This window comes from Gigantopelta aegis, chromosome 6 (genome assembly GCF_016097555.1).
Source record: "Gigantopelta aegis isolate Gae_Host chromosome 6, Gae_host_genome, whole genome shotgun sequence".
NCBI lineage: Eukaryota > Metazoa > Mollusca > Gastropoda > Neomphalida > Peltospiridae > Gigantopelta > Gigantopelta aegis.
This window is the reverse complement of record NC_054704.1, coordinates 55,253,228-55,275,960: the sequence shown is the minus strand read 5'-3', so window position 1 is coordinate 55,275,960 and position 22,733 is coordinate 55,253,228. Positions and strand designations below refer to the sequence as shown.

The 22,733-nt window shown below is 37.7% G+C and overlaps 1 protein-coding gene across 1 annotated transcript in view; it reads left to right on the top strand.

Annotated features, from left to right (window-relative positions):
- Window positions 1-22,733, top strand: part of LOC121375536 — a 138,586-nt gene that overhangs the window by 62,467 nt on the left and 53,386 nt on the right. The window contains exons 7-9 of the mRNA XM_041503039.1: window positions 15,676-15,779; window positions 16,701-16,753; window positions 19,197-19,237. Of these exons, the coding sequence (XP_041358973.1) occupies window positions 15,676-15,779; window positions 16,701-16,753; window positions 19,197-19,237 (198 nt within the window). The remainder of the gene's footprint in view (window positions 1-15,675; window positions 15,780-16,700; window positions 16,754-19,196; window positions 19,238-22,733) is intronic.

Here is a 22,733-nt window from a genome sequence, read left to right as displayed (position 1 = left end):
GCCGTTTTTCATTTAATTCACGATTAAATGCCTTCATCACACTCGCACGATTGCTCATCAAACCAGTCATGTTAGATAGCATAGTGACATATCTGTCTTCTACATCATCATCATCATATACATAGGCCAGTTCTCTTAACAGGTTAATGGCAACATCTAGTAATGTGTCTGTATTTTCTGTATGGACACCGACAAATCCTAGGCTGAGTGTGCCCGTCTCTTTTGTTGTCACCTGATGTCCCATGATTTTGTTCTTGTCTTTGTCAGTACCATCAGAATGAAGATCATAACCTTTTGAATTCACTAAAACTTCACCCAAATGACTTTTCGCCAGAGCATGTGCCGTGTCCTTTCAGAAGGAAATTCGTTTAAAGGAATATCCAGTTGAAACAACTGCCGGACTACAATCTTCATGACACGTCCACATTTACTGCTTGGGACTTCTGCTTCACCAATCAGTTCCATCACACAGCGGATTACGTCAGCAGTGAATTTGTTGGACCCATCAACTCTAGTCTGAAGATTTAATGAATTGTTCTCTGAAGAGATGCCTTGGTCGATCTGACCCTTTAAATTTACAACTTTTTTCTGGTTTTTAAGAATGGACTTTTTACAGTTGGAGAGATGTGTCTGGAGAGATTTAATTTGCAACTTCAACTCCAATATTTTCTTCTCACAGCCACCATCAGTATGTTGGGTAACAACATCTTGCATTTTCATGAGTTTTTGTTCTTGCCTTTTTAGTCTTTGGTAATAGGCACTTTGTCTGATAGAATTGCCAGTTTCTGCTGTTTCTTTTAACTTTTTAATTTCATTATTGTCACGACCAATTATTTCTTCTAGTATTTTTATATCATTGTCTTTTTCCGACAACTGGCAGTGCAATGACTTTATTGTTGTCACATGATCTTTGATAATAGATTTCAATAATGACACCTCTGCTTTCATCTCAGTCACTGCTGTTTGGAATTCCTCTACTTTTCTATTTAAGTGCCGAATCTCGACCTCTTTGTTGGCAATATCAATGGTTGTATGTGAAGTAATCTCAGCTGTATCAGTACAAGATTCAGAAGTGTTGTCAGATGACATATCATCCAGTAGTGGATGACTCACAAAACTAGCTGACAAATTTTTTTCAAAACCTAGCTTTCCATCACCTCTTCCCTTGTTTTTTCTTACAATGTTGTTTTTTCTTCATATCATCGCATGTTGTTTTTTCTTCATATCATCGCATGTTGTTTTTTCTTCATATCATCGCATGTTCTTTTAAAAAAAATTCTCAGTTTATCTGCAGATATAGGAAACTCGTGAAGTATGTACATCCACTCCAACAGCTTAACGTACAATATACTTTCATTTCGCCTAAACGACTCCAATTCTATTACTAAGCCATTACTAATTTCCTTTCCTGCCTCTTTCAGTTTTGTAGCTCTTTCTCGAAATAGTTCCAGTGTATCATCTGCAAGTTCGGGACATCCAATACCTGCTTCTTGTAGATGGGGTCCAATGATATGCAGATCAAGTCTTCTGTCCAAAAATGTTAAAATCAACACCTCATTCTCCTCTATTAATTTAGTGTGAAATGTCTTAACAGCTGCAGTGACAAGTCCTTTATATTTAGTTTGTGAATAAAACACTGGCAGAAACTTCCTCATAAAAATCTCTAATTCTTCCCAGCTGTTTCCTCCTTCATTTCTTAATAAGTCAAATTGAAGCAGAAGTCGGTTGTCAATAGTAACGACAGGTAAGTCCGGACGACGTCCCCAGCCAGAGGCACTGAATACCCGATCCAGCTGATAAAACTGATCATTCCCTGAATAAAAAATAAAAAAATAAATAAATGTAAAGATATTGCAGTCACGATTACCATAGTTTACTGTTGGAAAAATGCTCCATGTCAGAATGACAAACAGGCAGAGACATTAATAGCAAGATGAAGTTGTGTTACACTTATTGGTGATAAAGTAAACTTAATTTGAGAATACAAAAATTAGAAACATAATTCTCCTGGACTTGAATAACCTGTCCATTAAGGGGACTAGTTCCCTTTATGCATTAAACCCATGAGGCATAAATTAAGACACTATTAATATGAACAATGCCTCAATTTTCTCATATTATTAATAGTACTAATTTGCCATAGCTAAAATAAATATTAATTCAATTACATACCCGGTACATATTACATGTAGTTTGAAATACATTTATAGCAATTAAAGAAGCATATTACAAGCAATTAGGTTGTGAATGCCGGTACCTTAAAGTACCTAGTATACAAAAGAAATAAAAATTTGGGCATAATGGTTCCGGACCCGGGCAACCTGCTCGTAGAGGGGGGCTAAAGCCCCATAAGCATTGACACACACACACACACACACACACACACACACACACACACACACACACACACACCACACACCACACACACCACACACACACAAAATCCTCACTATAGTTAATGTATACAATGTTTTGCAGTTTGCACACAAAAATATTAACTTTAAAAATTTAATAATAATATGACTTATTATAAATATTAAAACTAAAATATGAAAAAGTAAAACCATAATTACTATATATATATTCATATAATTATATAAATGTTACAAGAACTTAATTATTACATTTACTTAATCATTTAAATATATTTTTATCGATTAAATTAGCAGTCTGAGGCAAATATCAGTAAACACATGTGTTTAGTAGGGTAAAACGCGTCAGCACTCGACTTCCGGTGTAAAAAAAAAAAAAAAAAAAGTACAATTTTCTAAAAATGAAATATCGTTGCAATCGATGACTTATATACAAAGAAAATAAACATAGCATTAATATATAATACCATAAAACAACTTGCTAAATTATTGGATCGGCCATCAATTTTGTCGAAGAAAAACACATTTTACAAATATTAAAATGACAAAACCAACAAAAATATAACAATAAATATTAATATTAATATTTCCACTACAGAAGTTGAAATAAATATTGGCTCTACTTACGTAAATAACGATCGATCGCCATCTGAGAGCACTCCACGTGGTCCGGCATGGAATCCGCCATTTTGTTAACCTTTGGCCTTCTGGTCAAAAAGGTCGATGGTCAATAACGAGTCTGCGGAATGTTTCAGGCGTGCACATGATGATAATAATAGTACCATCGAATTCACAAATGAATTCCCTCTTTGAAAATGTCTGGCACTGTATGCTTTTTTATCTCACTTTATTAATTATAGCGTTTCAAACTTTATAAAAAATTTAAAACACAAATATCAGTCACAGATAAAATAAAAAACTGAGCACGCCATATATTGTTCGAAAGGTCATCCACTGGCGATTCACATGCTATCAACAGAATTGTTTTATGACGTATCGCTAATCTGCGCAAGGGGATTTTCCAACGCATATGCGCAGAACAAGCCGCGAAAAACGACGCAACCAAAGACAATAGCGATAATTTGCCGCTAATTAAGGTTCGCAAAATACACATTTAAACAGTCGTATTAAACACAATTTATTTTTTTAAATGCACCACGTTAAAGAGCAAAGGACAGACTTTCGCCTGTTATTTTTTTTGTAATTTATGGATGATTTTAAAAACATATTTTGGGCCTGTAAAAACGGGTGATAATTGCCGATTTTGCAGCATTCCAGGCTGATCGGCTAGGGCTGCCGGTACCTAATTAAACTCCACATGCTCTACAACTGTTGTATCTGGTATATTCTGTCCTAAATGTTGATTAAAACTCCACATGCTCTACAACTGTTGTATCTGGTATATTCTGTCCTAAATGTTGATTAAACTCCACATGCTCTACAACTGTTGTATCTGGTGTATTCTGTCCTAAAATATTCATTAAACTTCATTTGCTCTACAACCGAAATATTGGTTAAAGATTGTAGTATGTTCTGACCCATCTAAAATTTCGATTAAACTTCATTTGTATATCAGTTGAAGACACAGTATGTTCTGTCTGGTACAGTATGTTCTGTCTGGTCTGAAATGGTGCATAAAATTGAACTTGTCCTGTAATTTGAAAGGAACAACCTACGTGTAAGTGAGAGCCGTGGCTTTCCTCTCCTGTAGTCAATTTTACAAATATTGTTAACGTATAGTCCATCCCATAGGGGATGCTTTTTATTCACACTATGGAATTTACTACAAGCTGTTTATTTCTGAGCTGATTGTTTTCTAAATTGCACAATAAAAAATGTAGTTTTTTGTTATTTCCAAAGCATTTTTACTTTCCTTCTTACTTCAGACCAAGCTGAAATTATTTCCGAAAAACATTTTTGTAGGCGGATGGGATGGACTATAGTTTTGCATATAAACATAAATCTATGACTAAAACCTCAGTTTGTATCACTACCACTGAAAATTGTGAGAACGATTGTTTTATTGGCACATTGCTCATACAAACCTGATTTAGCAAAACCTGTTTGTTTATACAAAATTTAGGGTGCTATATTTACAACTTATGAAAAAGGTAAATGGGTTACTAGAAAGTATTTTTGCATAAACAATAAATAGGCTATGCATGTTTTCCATTCTCTGAGGCCAGTAAGAGTACAACAAATATAATTTGTGGTTCTGTGGTTCATATATTTCAGTCTCTTTTATCTTTACAATGCTCTAGGAGGTAATTTTCTGCTTGAAATAAATTCCAAACACACAGATATATAACGGGTATAACTGCTGGTTGCAAATATAAATTGATGTTTTTTGAAACTGACTCCAGCACTTTAAACCAAGTTTGAAAGTTAGAATTTAGTATGTTTGACATACAGTACCCACTGACTGAACAGTTTTAAATAAGTAGTCCTTTTCTGTACTGTATGCATGGGTATCTCCGTAATAAAGTGCTTTCTTCAGTCCATGATCTCAGATGCACGATCACACTTGCACAATCACACTTGCACACCTTAATTTAAGTGGGGTTTTTTATTACACACCCATTTAATTTTACTATAGTAATAAAAAGAAAGAAAGAAGTGTTTTATTTAACGACGCACTCAACATATTTTATTTACGGTTATATGGCGTCAGACTATGAACTTGCAAAAAAACTGGTATGTTCTTCTATCTATTTATCGTCTACATAAAAATATGGCAACAGTGCGCCTCCCCGTGGATGTTTTGCAAAGAAGCCGCTTTAACCCCAGCAGGTCCTATAGCGTTTGAATGTCATCACGCTGGTTCAACGATTACGCAATGTGTGCTGTTCAAAGCTTCTTTGTGTTAATATGTGCAAGATTTACTTTAGATATTACCAGAAAACCTGTTACATTTTCCCAGTAGTAGTAAGGATAGCACTTACCAAAGCATTTGCTATACCAGTCGTGGTACACTGGCTGGAACAACTAATAGCCCAATTGGTCCACCGACAGGGATCGATCATAGAGTGGCCACAGCAGACGAGTGTTTTACCACTAGGCAACGTCTCGCCCCCGTCTAATATGAAGGACTGTCCTAACCATTTCTCCATGACTTGTACCTCGAAGGTTGTTTTATACATTTATTCCTGTCTATAAGGGCATATAAAATATTCTTAGCTGTCTTTTGGTAAGAGTACCCAGCGGTAGAACCTTTTCCCTCCTCCCTCCCCTCTCTCTCCTCCCCTCTCTCTCCTCCCCTCTCTCCCCCTCCCAATTGCACACACACATACACACACCCAACCCCCATCCTGTGTCTCACACCCTCTTCTTTTTCTTGAACTGTGTGTGTGTGTGTATATTTTATATATATATAATATAGCACTTACTGTGTGCATTCTATGGTTATAGATAGATATATATATATATATATATATATATATATATATATATATATATATATATATATAACAATTCTGTACCCCTCTCTCCTGTCAAAGTAACCATATTATCCATAGTTTAAATGTGATGAGGTGTCATTAACCAAGGGGCAGATCTAGCACTGGTGGTCACAGGATTGGACCTACTCAGTAGATGCATTGTCTGATTGGAGGTTTCTGTCCCAGCCAAACCTCCATAACTGGTATATCAGATGTCATGGTATGTTTGTCCTGTCTGCTGTAAGTGCATATGTCAAAATTACCATATGTTATACATCCAATAGCAAATGATAATAATTAATGTGCTCTAGTGGTGTCGTTTTAACAAATTTTATCATTGAACAAATATTCCTTTCCTTCTTTTTCTCGGTTCATTTACGGCTAAACAAACAACTGGGTCGTCGAACTTTTAGTGCATATTTCTTTGCAATAAACAGGTCACGAAATGATGGAGAATGTCGTCATTGTTTACAAAACTGGGCATGGCGTTCTCTTTTCAATGTCAACAAGATCACACCCATTTCACACCTATTGTGGTCTGGCTGTGGCACAATGCAAAACTGTGTGCATTCTATGGTTACTATGAGCTGCCAATTGTCCAAGTCGTGTCCTCGAAACTTGACACAAATTACTCTTTTTAAATAGGTTGTATATATAGGAGAGCTCATTCAGAGATTGTGAAATGTTTGTTGATATTAAATGAGTTAGAGTTGTGTGTAGACTGCAGTTTTGATGCAGGATTAAACAATTTTTTTTATATGAAAGAAAGACCACTGAAAGATGCTTTTCATGTACAGTCCCTTTTTAAATGCCAGTACAGAACAGAACCTCACTAAACTGGATACTCGTTACAACAAGCTTTTTACTTAGTCCATAGGTGTCCAGTTTTAAGGGGTTTCACTGTATTTTATTGTTCGATTCCCACTACCAACAATTAAATACATCTCTCTACACTTTTTTGAATGTGTGTGTGTGGTGTGGGGGGGGGGGGGGTGTGTGTTTACTGAAATTACTCTTTTAATATAGCATGGTAAAAAAAACATAATCATAAGATAGAACATCATGTAAAAAGTGTGCTCATCGTTCTTTAGATTAATATTTGCATAAATTGAAAAATATGCCACAGTGGTCTTATTAGCTCTGTGTATCCCAGTTTTTCAGTTCTTAGTCCCCTGCTTGTCAAACTGGAGGGGGTTATACTCACGGAAAAATGTTCTTGGTCATTCAGTAGGATTTCTATTTTTAAAATTAAAAAATATTGTAATTTACATAGATGTACTATTTATCTGTTAAAAGTACGTTGATCTTCTCCTGCCTTCTGAACCTGAAGTACTGTCTACACAATGTTTGGTGCACCATCGGTGACGATGTAACAGAACAACGTACTGATGTACGGTCATGGTCGTACTTTGTTATCTAATCGGTTGTGTACAGTTCTTCCACTGATTGGCCTTAACTTACAGATGCATTAGGATGTTAAACGTATCATTTCCAAATGATTCCATATGTGTACCCGCTTAATACTGATGATTTGCTGACGTGGCGTCACGTGTCGACTCCCTAAACATGGAAGATCCCTAGTACCCCTAAACTGTCGAACATCTCCACAGATATTGCATAGTGTTCTGATGAACACCAATGAACACTAAAATGACTAGCAACTGCGTTTGTTCCATTCTAACCTCAATCATACCCATCGTTCAATGAAGATCATTTTCTGGGAGGCGTGGCATCACACTGATGACGATCAGATACCAACAAAAAGTATTTTTCTGAGTGATGAGAATCCATACAATAGTTTTTAAAGTCCAATGATAAGAAAAATGACGTCAAACAGAAGCACGTGACCAAAAATGCTAGTAATGCAACTTGTGTTCACAAAGCATGAATAGTTCGTGCAATTGACAGGACACCGCTTGAATATCGAAGGGAGTGGTTACATGTTCATTTACTGATTTTTTAATTACCAGATTTCAGGTAAATTATATTCTATATGCAATCATTTGGTACGGTACACAGGAACTTTTTTCCGCGAGTATATATACTGAACCAAAAAAGAAACTTCCGATTTGTACATATAGTATTTGTTGTGTTAAAGAATTCATTGTGTAATGAAATTATATAGGTAGTATTAGCCTTGAGCTGTATTATCAGGATTCATGAATTTTATTGATTATTTTTGCACTGTTAATCGTCGACAGCGTGAAATTCAATTTGCACGTTCATGCATGGTTCGACATGTCCTGTGTAGTATTCGGTCAATGTGTTGTACTTGTCTTAATGACATTGTTGTCAAGTGAACGAAAATGCTTCCAAATTTGTAATAAAAAAAAAGAATACCCAATAATTTACGCAAACGGGCGATTGGCATGCTTGATGCTGGCAGGTCGACAGAAGACGTTGCAAGGCATGTTGGGAGTTCTAGTCGAGTGATACGAAATCTTCGCATAAGATTTCGAACGACAGGAAGTACCAACGACTTGCCACGTTGTGGACGTCCGTGTGTTACAATGCGTGTTCATGATATAGCGGTCTTGACCAATCGCAATCGATTCCAAACTGCCACTGCTACTGCTGCTAACACACCTGGGCTTCATAATAACCGAATCAGTGGGCAAACTGTTCGTAATCGTCTGCAGGAGAACGGTTTACATGCACGACGTCCTTACGTCTGATGCGTTTTAACGCAACGTCATCGTCTAAATCGTCTTAATTGGGCTCGTTGGATACGTCGACGCTGGAATACCGTTCTTTTTTTGGATGAGTCCAGATTTTCTTTACAATGTGGTGATGGCAGGGTGCGCGTCTACCGTAGGAGAAATGAACGCTATGCTGACTGTTGTGTTCTTGAACAAGATCGTTTCGGGGGTGGGGGTTCTGTCATGGTCTGGGCAGCCATTGCCCATGGTTATCGTTCACCACTAGTCGTCATTGATTGCAATTTAAATGCTCAACGTTACCGCGATGACATTCTCGCTCATCACGTCATTCCTCTGTTCCATAACAACGCCAACATCTCGATTTTTCAGCATGATAATGCCACCTCTCGTACAGCTAGAGACACTGTAAATTTTCTTAGGACAAATAACATTGATTTCATTGATGACTGGCCCACTAAAAGTCCTGATCTCAACCCCATCGAGCATGTCTGGGATAGTCTGGACAGACGATTGAGACGTCGTCCCAACCCACCCGCTAATGTCAACGAACTTCGTCAAGCGCTCATTCAGGAATGGAACAATATTCCACAGGCAGAAATCAACACTTTAGTCAATTCTATGCGCCTGTGATGCACTGCAGTGGTCAATTCAAGAGGTGGTCATACCCGTTATTAAGTTGGGTTTTTGTTTTTTAACCCCTACCACACTTGGTCAAAATTTCTCCCAGTTTCTGTTAACCTATGGCCATGGTTTTTGCACCAAACGATGCATCATGGAACACTCTTTAAATGCATATATAACAATTATTCCCCCGGTTTATTTTCATCAAGTTATGTTCAAGCAAAGTTAGCGGAAGTTTCTTATTTTGTTCAGTATATATTTATCTCCGTCCATCTATCTGTCCCATATATACTCTTTTTTTTCTCTCGTGCAGTGCCTCGAGATATTGAGTTGAAATTTTGTGTATACCTTCATCGTGTAGTTACACATCATTCGACTTTCATGGGGATTTGCTAATTTTTGACAGAGCCCTTGAACTTGGGGGATACAAATATTTGTTTGACTTGGTAGGGGACATGTATTTCTTTAGCAGTATTCTCAGAATATTTGTTTACGTGGGAAGTAATTGTCTGAATATTTTTCAGTCATGTGCTTTGTAATAAATAAAATACTATTGTTACTATTGTTATATTTGTTATCAACTGGTGGTGCATTTTCAGTGCTGTTCAGTATATAATTACCAACAAATATGTGCTTTGTTTAAAGATGAGGCTATTTATTGGGAACATTATTCTTGAAAATTCAATCTGAGGACATCATATTCCACAATACTTTTTTAAAATGTGCATTAAAGATATTTAACAGATAGTTTTAAAAAGTGAATAGATTGATCATATGCACTTCACATACACCTATTAAAAGATTCAAAAAGTGTTTTTTTAGTTCAGTCAACCAGTAGAAAATTCCCAGAAAGCCGTGCTGGAACAAATGTCTAGCACACGTCCCCATGATGGTAATGCGCATTTTTCATTGGTCAGTTGGACTCATCGTTTAGGAGGTAAACAACTGTTGCTACCTGTTCAGTATACGTCATTCCATAATCAAAGGTAGTATGTGACGTCACGGAATATGTAAAGCTGCATGCAATCCTTCTAGTGACATAATATATGTGAGCAGGGTCTTGACGTCATGGAATATGTAAAGCTGCATGCAATCCTTCTAGTGACATAATGTATGTGAGCAGGGTCTTGACGTCATGGAATATGTAATGCTGCATGCAATCCTTCTAGTGACATAATATATGTGAGCAGGGTCTTGACGTCATGGAATATGTAAAGCTGCATGCAATCCTTCTAGTGACATAATGTATGTGAGCAGGGTCTTGACGTCATGGAATATGTAATGCTGCATGCAATCCTTCTAGTGACATAATATATGTGAGCAGGGTCTTGACGTCACGGAATATGTAACGCTGCATGCAATATTTCTAGTGACATAATATATGTGAGCAGGGTCTTGACGTCACGGAATATGTAACGCTGCATGCAATCCTTCTAGTGACATAATATATGTGAGCAGGGTCTTGACGTCACGGAACGTGTAACGCTGCATGCAATCCTTCTAGTGACATAATATATGTGAGCAGGGTCTTGACGTCACGGAACGTGTAACGCTGCATGCAATCCTTCTAGTGACATAATATATGTGAGCAGGGTCTTGACGTCACGGAACGTGTAACGCTGCATGCAGTCCTTCTAGTGACATAATATATGTGAGCAGGGTCTTGACGTCACGGAATATGTAACGCTGCATGCAGTCCTAGTGACATAATATATGTGAGCAGGGTCTTGACGGCACGGAATATGTAATGCTGCATGCAGTCCTTCTAGTGACATAATATATGTGAGCAGGGTCTTGACGTCACGGAATATATGTAATGCTGCATGCAGTCCTTCTAGTGACATAATATATGTGAGCAGGGTCTTGACGTCATGGAATATATGTAACGCTGCATGCAATCCTTCTAGTGACATAATATATGTGAGCAGGGTCTTGACGTCACTGAATATGTAACGCTGCATGCAGTCCTTCTAGTGACATAATATATGTGAGCAGGGTCTTGATGTCACGGAATATGTAACGCTGCATGCAGTCCTAGTGACATAATATATGTGAGCTAATATATGTGAGCAGGGTCTTGACGTCACGGAATATGTAACGCTGCATGCAATCCTTCTAGTGACATAATATATGTGAGCAGGGTCTTGATGTCACGGAATATGTAACGCTGCATGCAATCCTTCTAGTGACATAATATATGTGAGCAGGGTCTTGACGTCACGGAATATGTAACGCTGCATACAATCCTTCTAGTGACATAATATATGTGAGCAGGGTCTTGACGGCACTGTACAAAAATAAAATGCAGTGAATTTTATAATAATCATCCTTTTTGTAGATGGTTTTTCTGACACTTGTCTCAAGAAAACCAACTACAAAGGGACTCATGCCAGAAACTATTATTGTAGCATGTGAACTATATTTGTGATGCTTAATTCAGTTTTTAATGTTAAAAATATATATTCATCAATAACGTTGCTGGTTGTGAGATGTAAACAATGAAATGTGACAATACCTTTTAAAATCAAATGCAAATATTGTCCACTGTTTTTGTGTTGGTCTTTGTTTTCAAGTCTTTAAACATTCATTCATTCATTCACTCACTCATTCAAGTCTTTTTAACTGATTTTCAAATGACAATTGGTGTAACGATATGCTCGAATATTCGGTGCACCGAACAGTGGTCATTATCGTAGTTGCATTCGTATTTGTCACTAGTTAAACAGAAGACACAAATACATATATGTAATGCTACCTGTACAATTTATGTTTCTAATTCACACTAACCAAAAACCCAATACCGATTTGATTGTTTTGATAATGTCCGAATCAGTCTTGCATTAGATCAAGCACATGGACCAATCTTTTTTTATTCAACCCATTAGACTGGTACCCTACATTACCTTGATTTCGCTTCTGTCAATATTAATTAATCAGTTTTTACCTTTTAAAATATATTGTTCTTCCTTTCTGCAAAATCTTTTCACTTTTGTATTCATGGATGTGAATACATGTTTGTATTCGTCACCTCATATTCGTGATATATGTATTGTATTGGCCACCATGTGTATTCGTTACACCCCTAACACTGACCCTGATGTTAAAACTCTTATCGCTCACCAGATGTAGGCTAGAACATTCCTTGTAACTTGCAGTACCAGTACAAGTGTATTTAGCAGTTTGCTTTCAATAGCAGCTCTTATACAGCTGTGGCGATTTAAACTGAAATCAATGCAAGGTGATAGGCAGTAACAATTATTTCGCTACCAGTTAGAGGAAAATATATATTTTTAAAACCCATAACTTTTTTTAAAACCCATATGTAAGATAATTTTAACATGGCATTTGACACTGGTGTTAGATTGACATTGGAAAATGGTTTCAAAAAATTTTTTTTTAATTAATAAAAAATATATATTAAAACTTAAAACTGGACACAAGGGAAGAAAATAGGTCTTTGAATTGGTGGGAAAGGATTTTTTTTTTAAATCTTTCAATAAATGATGTCCGTGTTGTAGACAGTTAATATACACAAGATTATTTGACATACATTTAGGTATTGTCAAGAGAAGGACAAGGACAAGGACGTGTTCTCTCAAATAGTTGGCCGATGGAAATTACCACTGGTCTGAGCTGTTTGACATCCCCTTGGAAGGAACGCTTTTGAATCTTAAAAATGCTGTCATAAACAGAATATTAAACAGACCAGTCTTTGTTTCTTCCATGTTCAGTAAAAATATCAACTTTGGCTGTATAATGTAATTTTTCTTTGTGATCAAGAGGCAGGATATGATTTTGGCCCAGCTAGCACAACAGTCTATTCACACACCAGTCAGTTCACACAGAGGGGTGCCAAACACCACACCCCTCATTTAAACAAACCACACATTCTCTCTTGACTACAATTACATTGAGGAGTAAAAGTGAGGAGTGCAATTTTTCACTCGTAAGTTTTTAAAAGATTAATTTTTTCACTTTACTGAGTTTATTAAAAAAAAATCTTTGTAATTCTTCAGCACTGTCACATAACAGGAAAACCTAACTTGTAAGTTGTATGGATGTGTTCAGTTTTAAGTTCGTGATCAGCATTCATTTTTGTTGGTGTACGAGTGTGTCCACCAACATTAGTAATCCTTGGGATTATCAGCGTGTTTGGATTTACATCTTCATTTTGTCACACTCCTCATTTCAGTTGTCAAATTTAGTCACTGATTATTTAATGTAATTTAGTCACTGATTATTTAATGTAATTTAGTCACTGATTATTTAATGTCTGAGTAGGATTCATAGAGAGTGTATACTTTCTCAAACTCGTGAACTCGTTAATTTTAAGTTTTTGGGTTTGTTTTTGTTTTGTTTGTTTTTTACATAAATTCTGCCATTAAGTCAGAATCCTGAAGAATTGTTCATGCTTTTTCTGTATGATGTTTGAATCCACCTCCACCATCAGCATAATTCATGGACATTCACTCAGTACAGTTATGTAGGATGGGGAGGCAAGATTGCAGTTTAAGGCTGCAGTCAGATTTAGGCATAGTAAAAAAAATGGTTTGGTTCCGGTTACCCGACCGTCCCTAAATTTTTGGTGCCGACCCTAAACTTTTTTTAACCTTTTCCCCACCCTTTTTTTTCCCCACCTGTTTTATTTAATAATCCATTAATATCAATCCTAATTTTCGTCGACTCTAAAAACAACAACTGCAGAGAGATGCCACGAGATCTGTCAGTCCAAGATCTCGTTACCAGAAGACTCGGAACACTTCGCGCAATTTTACTTCCGAAGAGTTCCAAATGAAAAGCTTCCGAGAGCCATTCGGAACTCCTCGTACATTTCCACGAAATATAAGCGTAGCGGAATGTGACGAGGTGTTCCGATTCCTTGAATGTCGTTTCATTTGAAATTGATTTAAATACATGTGTAATATTATTTGATTTGGATGAGCACATTTTTGACATTCTACTCTGTAAATGGAAGACGCCATTGACACCACATGCTCTCGGACGTGTTCTCATACTCATTCGGAACTACTCGGAACTTGTGAATCCAATCTTCAAAATGTAAAAGCAGAATGATACAAATTTCCAGTCTATTTTGGTAGGGGAATTCCCTAAAACGTAATCGAACTTCTAGAAATACCGAGTTACGATTCAATGTTAAACATAAAGAGTAAACATGAAAATACCCGATTATGCTGAAAAGATTACTTAAATGAAATATTTAGACATCAACTCTATCAATATTTTGCATTTTTTGACAAATAACCCCTGTATTTATTATTAAATATGATGATATCCATGGCATTTGAAATGAACTGGTAGTACCCAAAACCTTAAGAAATGACAACTCTTTTCACATTTAATAGCGTCTGCAGTGCTGTAGTTGTGAGGGGGTGTAACCATGTTGTGGATCAGACCTTTAAAAGCAAAAATACAAACCTGTTTTACCTCTTTGTCAACAGTGCAAAGATACTGTGCAAAGATACTGTGCAGTGTCCTTATGGACGACCAAAAGGGAAACTGTTTTCCTGAAAATAGTTGTTTTCTTTTGATATCTCTGCTATGAGGATAGTTAGTATGGAGATCTTTTTGTTAACTTATTTTGTTAATTTTTTATTGACATCTTCGTTGTGTTCATGATGTACATTTTGTTACTGCAATACTGGCAATGAAATAGGCCGGGAAGATCAGTGTTGTTGCTGTAGTTGTGAGGGGGTGTAACCATGTTGTGGATCAGACCTTTGATATTAAAACTTTTTTCCAATGAACAAATTATAGTGTTATTTTAGTGTTATCGTAGTTTATAACCTTACCGTGTAGTATTAGACTTGGGTGGTGTTTACATTAATACCGATTGTGGTTTGACTAGGTTACGACATGGGTTTTTTTTATAGAAAATAATTAATGATTCTCATTAGAGTATGTATTGTCAGTTGCACTGTAACACAAAGAAAGAGCTTTTAATATATTAATCTGCTATACTACTCAGGAAAATTGGGGGGGGGGGGGAGTTTTCCCTACCTACCTACCCTATTTGTTTTTGGCATGTAACAGGAACCAAACAATTTTTTTTACTTGGCCTTATCAGTTTTTTCTCTCATCTGCATCTGCTTTTGCATGAGCTATTTGATTGCATTTCAGATGGATGTAAATGTGTAGAAGTGGGGGCAGATGGATCAGTTTGCATCAACTGATTTCTGTACAATTGAATTTGACAGACAGATACATCTGAGATTTACAGTTGAAACCCGTTGGCTCAAACCCCGTCGGTGCTCGGGAAAGTGTTCGACCAATCGGGTAATTTGACCTAACCATTCGGTCAACAAGGTGTAAGTGTAACTCGCGACTTCATTTTTGGTTCAAATGTTGTGGTGCCAAAAAGTGGTGGTGGTGGGGGGGGGGGGGGGGGCACACTTTTATATTTACACATTTTTACACTATTATAAAACAAAATATCTGAAAAGTGGGGGGCACATCCTTCTTTCTCTCCCCCCCCCCCCCCCGTTTCTTATGCAATGTTGCAGTGTATTCGACCCTTCAGAGTCTAACCCAACGAGATTCTACTATATATATTTTTATTTTTTTCAGCTTTGTCTTTCAACCCAGCCTAGCAAAGTGTACAACGGGCACATACAAGAACTGACTGATAACCAGGGACCAGTTATTGTCTTTATTGAAGAATTAGGGGAGAAGTAAGCAATTGTTTGTTTTCATAATTACATCTAATTAAGCTTGAAGTATGTTCTGGATTGTTTTTTAGAGAAAAAGGAGGGATGGACACCCTGCTTAAAGGTAGGGTCAACTCCAACAAGAGCCTTATGTGTTTGAAAGATGCATACCCGGACCATCAACACATACTGACACTTTAACAAATGAAAAATGCGTAATTTTATAGTTAATAAAAAAACATGGTTATTCCTGCTAACTGGGGGCAGGCATTTTGTTTTGTTTTTGTGATGTCTGGTGGTATAGCTTGGGGCGAAGTGACGTCATAACATGTCGTTGCTTCCCCAGACCTAGCTCAAACTGTGTGTAAGATATGACATCATTTCGTCGTCTCCTAGTTGTGGTTGAAACATTTTGAGGTGGCCCTTGTTATTCGTTACCGGTCTCGGTGGTGTCATGGTTAAGCCATCGGACATAAGGCTGGTAGGTACAGGGTTCATAGCCCAGCACCGGCTCCCACCCAGAGTGAGTTTTAGCAACTCAGTGGGTAGGTATAAGACCACTACACCCTCTTTTCTCTCATTGACCGCTAACAACTAACCCACTGTTCTGGACAGATCAGCCCAGGTAGCTACGGTATGTGCTCAGGACACTCGTGCTTGAACCTTGATTTGATATAAGCATAAAAAAAATGTTATTAATTTAAGTATTAACAATAATAATATGAATGACAAAGGAATTATTACACTTGCATGTCAGCCGTAATAATTTTATGAAGTTCGTGTCCAGATTTACGTATTGCCCTCGCTTTCACTCGGGCAATACAATAATCATGACACTAGTTTTGTAAAATCAGTACGACACACGCTTGTATAATATCTCTATATATTAACTATATACATATATATAATGTTTAATTTTTTTTATTTAATTTTCTTTTCATTCAGGAGAGCAGTTCCATATGACAGTTTACGCCCTTTACCTCTAGCACCAATCAACGGTAAGTAATGGTAATAATTTGGTATTACCTGTGTTAATTCATTGTAGTATGTCTGTAGAGATGGTGTACATGTATTTGGACCAAACTACCCGTTATCTAGCATGTGGCAACAGATACCATGGTCAGATTCTAGAGCAGCTGTTAAAACAGCAATATGTTAACGTTACACATCCAGTGAAATGTTCTGAGGTGTTGTTGATTATTTCTCTTCACCTCCTCTTTTTAAACACCCCAACCCCCAACCCCCCTCACATAACCTGGGGAAAAAAACCCTCGAAAACCTACCCCTATTTTATATATAAAGTTATAAACTTTAAATTTCAGTGTTGGTATATTTTTAAGTGTTGAATTCAATAAGCAATCCTTGTTGCTTTTCAGTATCGGTAAGTTGATATGGTAGCAATGGTTTTATTTTTGTCAACCAAATGTTGAAGTGACCATAATACTAGTATTAGATTATCAAGGATTTAGATCTCATTATTTTGAGTGCAACAGGTTTTCTTTTCTATTCTCAATCCATTAGCCGATGATTAATAAGTCAATGTGCTCTAGTGGTGGTGTTAAACAAAACCAATTTTCTGTTCTCAATGCAGCAAGGCCTGTTTAGAGCAGTTATGTTATTTACCAGGTGGTGAAAACTTGTAGAGTACAGTGTTCGAGATTAACGATATCCCAAGGATACCAGACTTTAATTTTGGATACCAGACTTTAAGAACCCAGTATCCCACCGGGATACCATATAATACTAAATTCTCAGGTGGGATACCAGATTTTTAAATGTTAGTATCCAACTGGGATTCTGCCCAAAATTTTAAATCTTGAACACTGGAGTATATCCAGAAATGAATTTCAAGTTATTTTAATGTACCGTATATCTTCGCCTGTAAGTCGATCTCGGCTATAAGTCGAGTCCCTAATTTCAAGCCCTGAAAACGTATTTTTTTATTGACCCGTTTATAAGTCGACCCATGAAAAACTACTTATAAATATTGAAATATTTCTTATTTTCAGCACATGAGAACAATAATATTTGAACAAAAGAAAATTATTTTACAAACTTCGGTTTTCACGTTTTGTACATCGCAATATAATCAGACTATTCCAATCAAACTATCATTATTACATAGCATCAGAACGAAATATTCCCTTAGTAGAGAGTGAAAGCTGTTTGACTGTTACTGTATAGTACTGTACAGATGGTTTTGTGCACAGACAACGACTTTATTTATAAACACTGACAACAGATCACTACGATAAAACTGAAAGTATCACGTTTTGCCGCCATATTAATACATGTAAGGAGGATAACTCTGGAAAGTACACTGGTTTTTGTACCAAATGATGTGTGTCCCTATTGCTCTAGATAGTGAACTGCAGAGATCAGTCTTAAGGGAAAGCTCAGTAATATTCATGAAGTTAATCACCGCCAAAACATTGTTTGAACAACCATTAATGCCAGTGACCAGATTTCAAAATAAACTCAGGCAACAGGTAGTTATTATTGTTTACATTTTTACTATTAGTGATGACTGTTAATTTAACTAAGTGGACTGTTGTCTTGGCATGTGAGTGAGATCGTACACCTTTTCGCATAACCAAAACCGTTCTAATGCCAAAAAAAATAGGTTATAAAAAATAAATGTGTCAAATTAACATATTTGAGTATAAATACATGGCATACTTCAACGATAAAACTTGTAAAATAATCCACAAAACAGTAATATTTTTTGTTGAATTTTTTTTACCCTCTTATAAGTCGACCCCCCAAGTTATAAAATAATTTTTGGGTGAAAAAAATTCGACTTATAGGCGAAGATATACGGTAATCAAAAACGTACATGGTTTTGAGGTGAAATGTTTTGAGGTCAGCATGTTTGTATTTAATTTGGGTGTGATTATTTTGGGCCCAGTGTTTATTACCTTGACTTTGACATAATCTGTTAGATGCTAAATAGTCTGATTTTAAAATCTGCTGAAGTATCGGTAAACAAATATACCTTCAATTTGTAATAAACAATAATATATTCAAGGCTGGTTCTTTGTAATGGCTATAGGTTTCTTTAAATCCAATAAACAATAGTCTATTGAAGGCTGCATGGTTCTTTGTAATGGCCATAGGTTTCTTTTCTCTGTACACCATGTCACTCTGACCTGCCTTCTGACATTTAGTAGGCACTGATTAAACAGTATGTATATTGAAGTGTCGCAGTTAATATTAATTCCTTCCCTTTTTCCAAGGGCCCATAAAACAGCTAAAAGATGAAGCAATATTTCTCCCCCCCCTGATAGAACACAGGCCACTTGAAACTAGTGACATGTAACACACTTGAATACTCCAATGGCCTGCGGTGGTGATGATAATCTCAAAGTATGTGTGTTTGAGAAAGGGGCATGATTAATTGATCTGTGGTCTGATACATGGTGTGTTTTTTTTTCAATTTAGGTTGCACGCCATCAGTGGGAAACAAATCAAAACGCAAGAAGGTGAGATTTAGTTTTTACACTGACATGACTGATGTATTATAACAAAGCATCTACATTTATAGGGGGTGGAGGGTGGGGGTGGTTTTTTAATATTAACATGGTGTAATGTATTTATTTATTTATTTATTCATTTGAAAAAATTGCTTAAAGATAACCTATATATATATACTACTCAAAAGAATTTAAGGGTCAAAAATTTATAACCAAATAAGTTTCAAAGTGTATTAGATTGATGATGTAAACTACACCAAAATTTTTATTTGTTCCATATTTACAAAAACCCAGAAATAAACGTCACTGTATACAAGAAAGTCACATGACATGCTGTCAAAGTTGAAGGTTGTCAAACATGGATTTTACACATTAGAACATTCGTTTAATAGTGTGTGAATCCACCGCTGGCGCGAATACACTCGACACATCGTTGCCTCATGCTGTTGATCAGACGTCTGAAGAACTCTTGGGGAATGGCCTGCCACTCTGCCATAAGAAGTTGACCCAGATCATGAAGGTTGGCCGGAGGGGCATGGTTATCCCGAACTCTCCTGCCTAATTTGTCCCAGGCGTGCTCTGTTGGGGCCAAGTCAGGCGAATATGCTGGCCAATCCATCCTGGCGATACCTTGTTGTCTGAGAAAGTCCGTTACCACCCTGGCGCGGTGGGGTCTGGCATTGTCATCCTGCAGAACTGCCCCGCCGCCAATCTGCTGAAGGCCTGGGAGAACCAACGGCCGGATAATCTCATTCAGATAGCGGATTCCATTCAGATTGCCATCCACCACATAGAGGGGGGTCCTGTGGTGGATAGAGATGCCGCCCCACACCATGACGCTGCCACCACCGAACCGGTGACGTTGTCTAACGTTAACGTCAGCGAAGCGCTCCCCAGGACGTCTGTAGACACGAACCCGACCGTCGTTGAAACTGGAGACTAAACCTGGACTCATCAGTGAACATCACTCGACCCCACTGAACACGTTGCCACCGCAGATGAAGTGTGCACCAGTGACGTCTGGCCGTTCTCTGACGTGGTAGGAGTGGTGGTCGAACAGCCTGGCGACGGCAGCGTAGATTATTGGCTCTCAGACGATTGCGTATGGTTTGATCAGACACTCGAGTTCCAGTCGCAGTCCGCAGATTGTCACGTAATCGGCGTGCAGTGGTTGTGCGTTGACGTAGAGCCATATTGGTGATGTAGCGGTCCTCTCTATTTGTAGTGCTTCGGGGTCTTCCCGAACGTGGACGATTTCGAACAGAATTCGTTGCTTGGTACCGTTGCCACAGTCGGCCAACGACGCTCTGACTGACACCAAGTCTCAGAGCAACATTTCTTTGCGTATTGCCATCCCGAAGCCAAGCAATAGCCCTTCCTCGATCTTCGATAGTCAGTTGACGTCGTACCATTGTCGAATTTGGAGTGTGCACCGTACACGAACGCAAGCTCCAATTATACGGAAATTCAGCATTGGGAACATGGAATACACATGCAAAGCGTACAAATGAAGCGCTTTGTGAAAAAGCAAGTTATGGGCACTTAGCAGACCTTTCGCTTTCGCCCTAATTTACGTGCAAATGTAAGCATGTTTTCGCCATTAGAACTAGTCGACAGTGTCAATGACAGTGGATTTTAATTCATTTATGGGTTGCTTAGACCCACTTTCGTCAAAATGGAACAATACCATGCGTGACATTATGGTCTAGCTAATATAATTGACATTCAGAAAATAATGTCGAAAATATCGTCTGACCCTTAAATTCTTTTGAGTAGTATATATATATATTGAATACACTAAACCAGAATTACAACCACTGCAAAAGGTCCACCCTTACCGTATCAAGAATTTAAATCAGTTTATTTTTAATGTTATAATTATAAGTATCATTATATTTTAATTTCATTTGTGAGCTATGCCATTATGTATTGGCCTATACCTCTCTGTTTTTTGGGGGTTTTTAAGTCGTAATGAAAAAAATTATTGTTTTATCATTTGTTTATAGTTAATAATCTGTTGAATGCATATTGAAACTTGCAGGATGTAACTCAGTGGTACAGTGCTTGTTTACTGCGTGATCAGTCTGGGATCGATCCCCATCGGTGGGCCCATTGGGCTATTTCTCATTCCAGCTAGTGCACCACGACTGGTATATCAAAGTCCATGGTATGTGCTATCCTGTCTGTGGGATGGTGCATATAAAAGATCCCTTGCTGTTAATCGAAAAGAGTAGCTCATGTAGTGGCAATAGTGGGTCTCCTCCCTCAATATCTGTGTGGTCCGTAACCATATGTCAGACGCCATGTAACCATAAATAAAATGTGTTGAGTGCGTCGTTTAAAGAAAACATTTCCTTCCTTCTTATCGGTGAGAAGGGCTGGTAGGTGGATGGGTGCAACTGACCCTGATCCCACCACTAGGTATAGCTCTTGACAGACCTGGCCATCAAACTGAGACCAGTGATTAATTGCTCTGCTATCTAAGATTATGGGGAGGAGCCATTTAAAACATTAACATATTGATATTGTATACATTCACATGCTGCTAAGGGAACTAAAAAGACCATCTCAGAGGAGTGATAGGGAGCAAGGTCGACGATAGGTCCCCTTAAATGATGATGCCTGCTCTTTCAACATCAATAAAATTGATGTTGAACTGACATCTGAATAATTAATATTAGATTGTAATTGTATAATATTCATCATATAAGCAGTGTTGTCCATTTTCCTCGTGAAGTTTTGATAGGTTAATTAGATTTGAAACATGGTAAACTACCATGCTTCTCTGGGACAGTCTTCACACATTAAAGCTGCCATCTGAGTTGCACAATGGCAGTTGCCTACCAAAATTATTTAGTAAAGTGCTTTGAAAAGTAAGCATTAAAATACCTTCCTTCCCTCCCCCTTCTCTCTCTCTCTCTCTCTCTCTCTCTCTCTCTCTCTCTCTTCTCTCTCTCTCCCCTCCCTCCTCTCTCCTCTCTTCTTCTATCTCTCTCTCTCTTCTCCCTCCCTCTCCTCCCTCCCTCCTCTTTTCTCTCTCTCTCCCTCTCCCTCCGCCTCTCTCTCTGGCTCAGTCTCTGTTTCTCTCTGTCTGTGTCATCTATCCCTCTCTCTCTCTCTCTCTCTCTCTCTCTCTCTCTCTCTCTCTCTCTCTCTCTCTCTCTCTCTCTCTCTCTCTCTCTCTCTCTCTCTCTCTCTCTCTCTCTCTCTCTCTCCCCTCCCTCTGTCCCTCCCTCCCTCCCTCCCTCTCCGTCTGTTCGTCCCCTCCCCTCTCCCTGTCTCTCTCCCTGTCTCTGTGTCTCTCTCCCTGTCTCTGTCTGTCCAGTCTCTTGCTCTTGCTCTGATCACCGTATTCAGTCGATTAGCCAGATTTGTGGATCCCCTATTCCAAATGATTTGTTGTGACATGATAAGACAGGAATCTAGTCATACTGAACACAAATCTGCATAAGCACATTAAAATTTTGATATTTCTCAAGAATTTGTGAAGAGATTATTATTGATT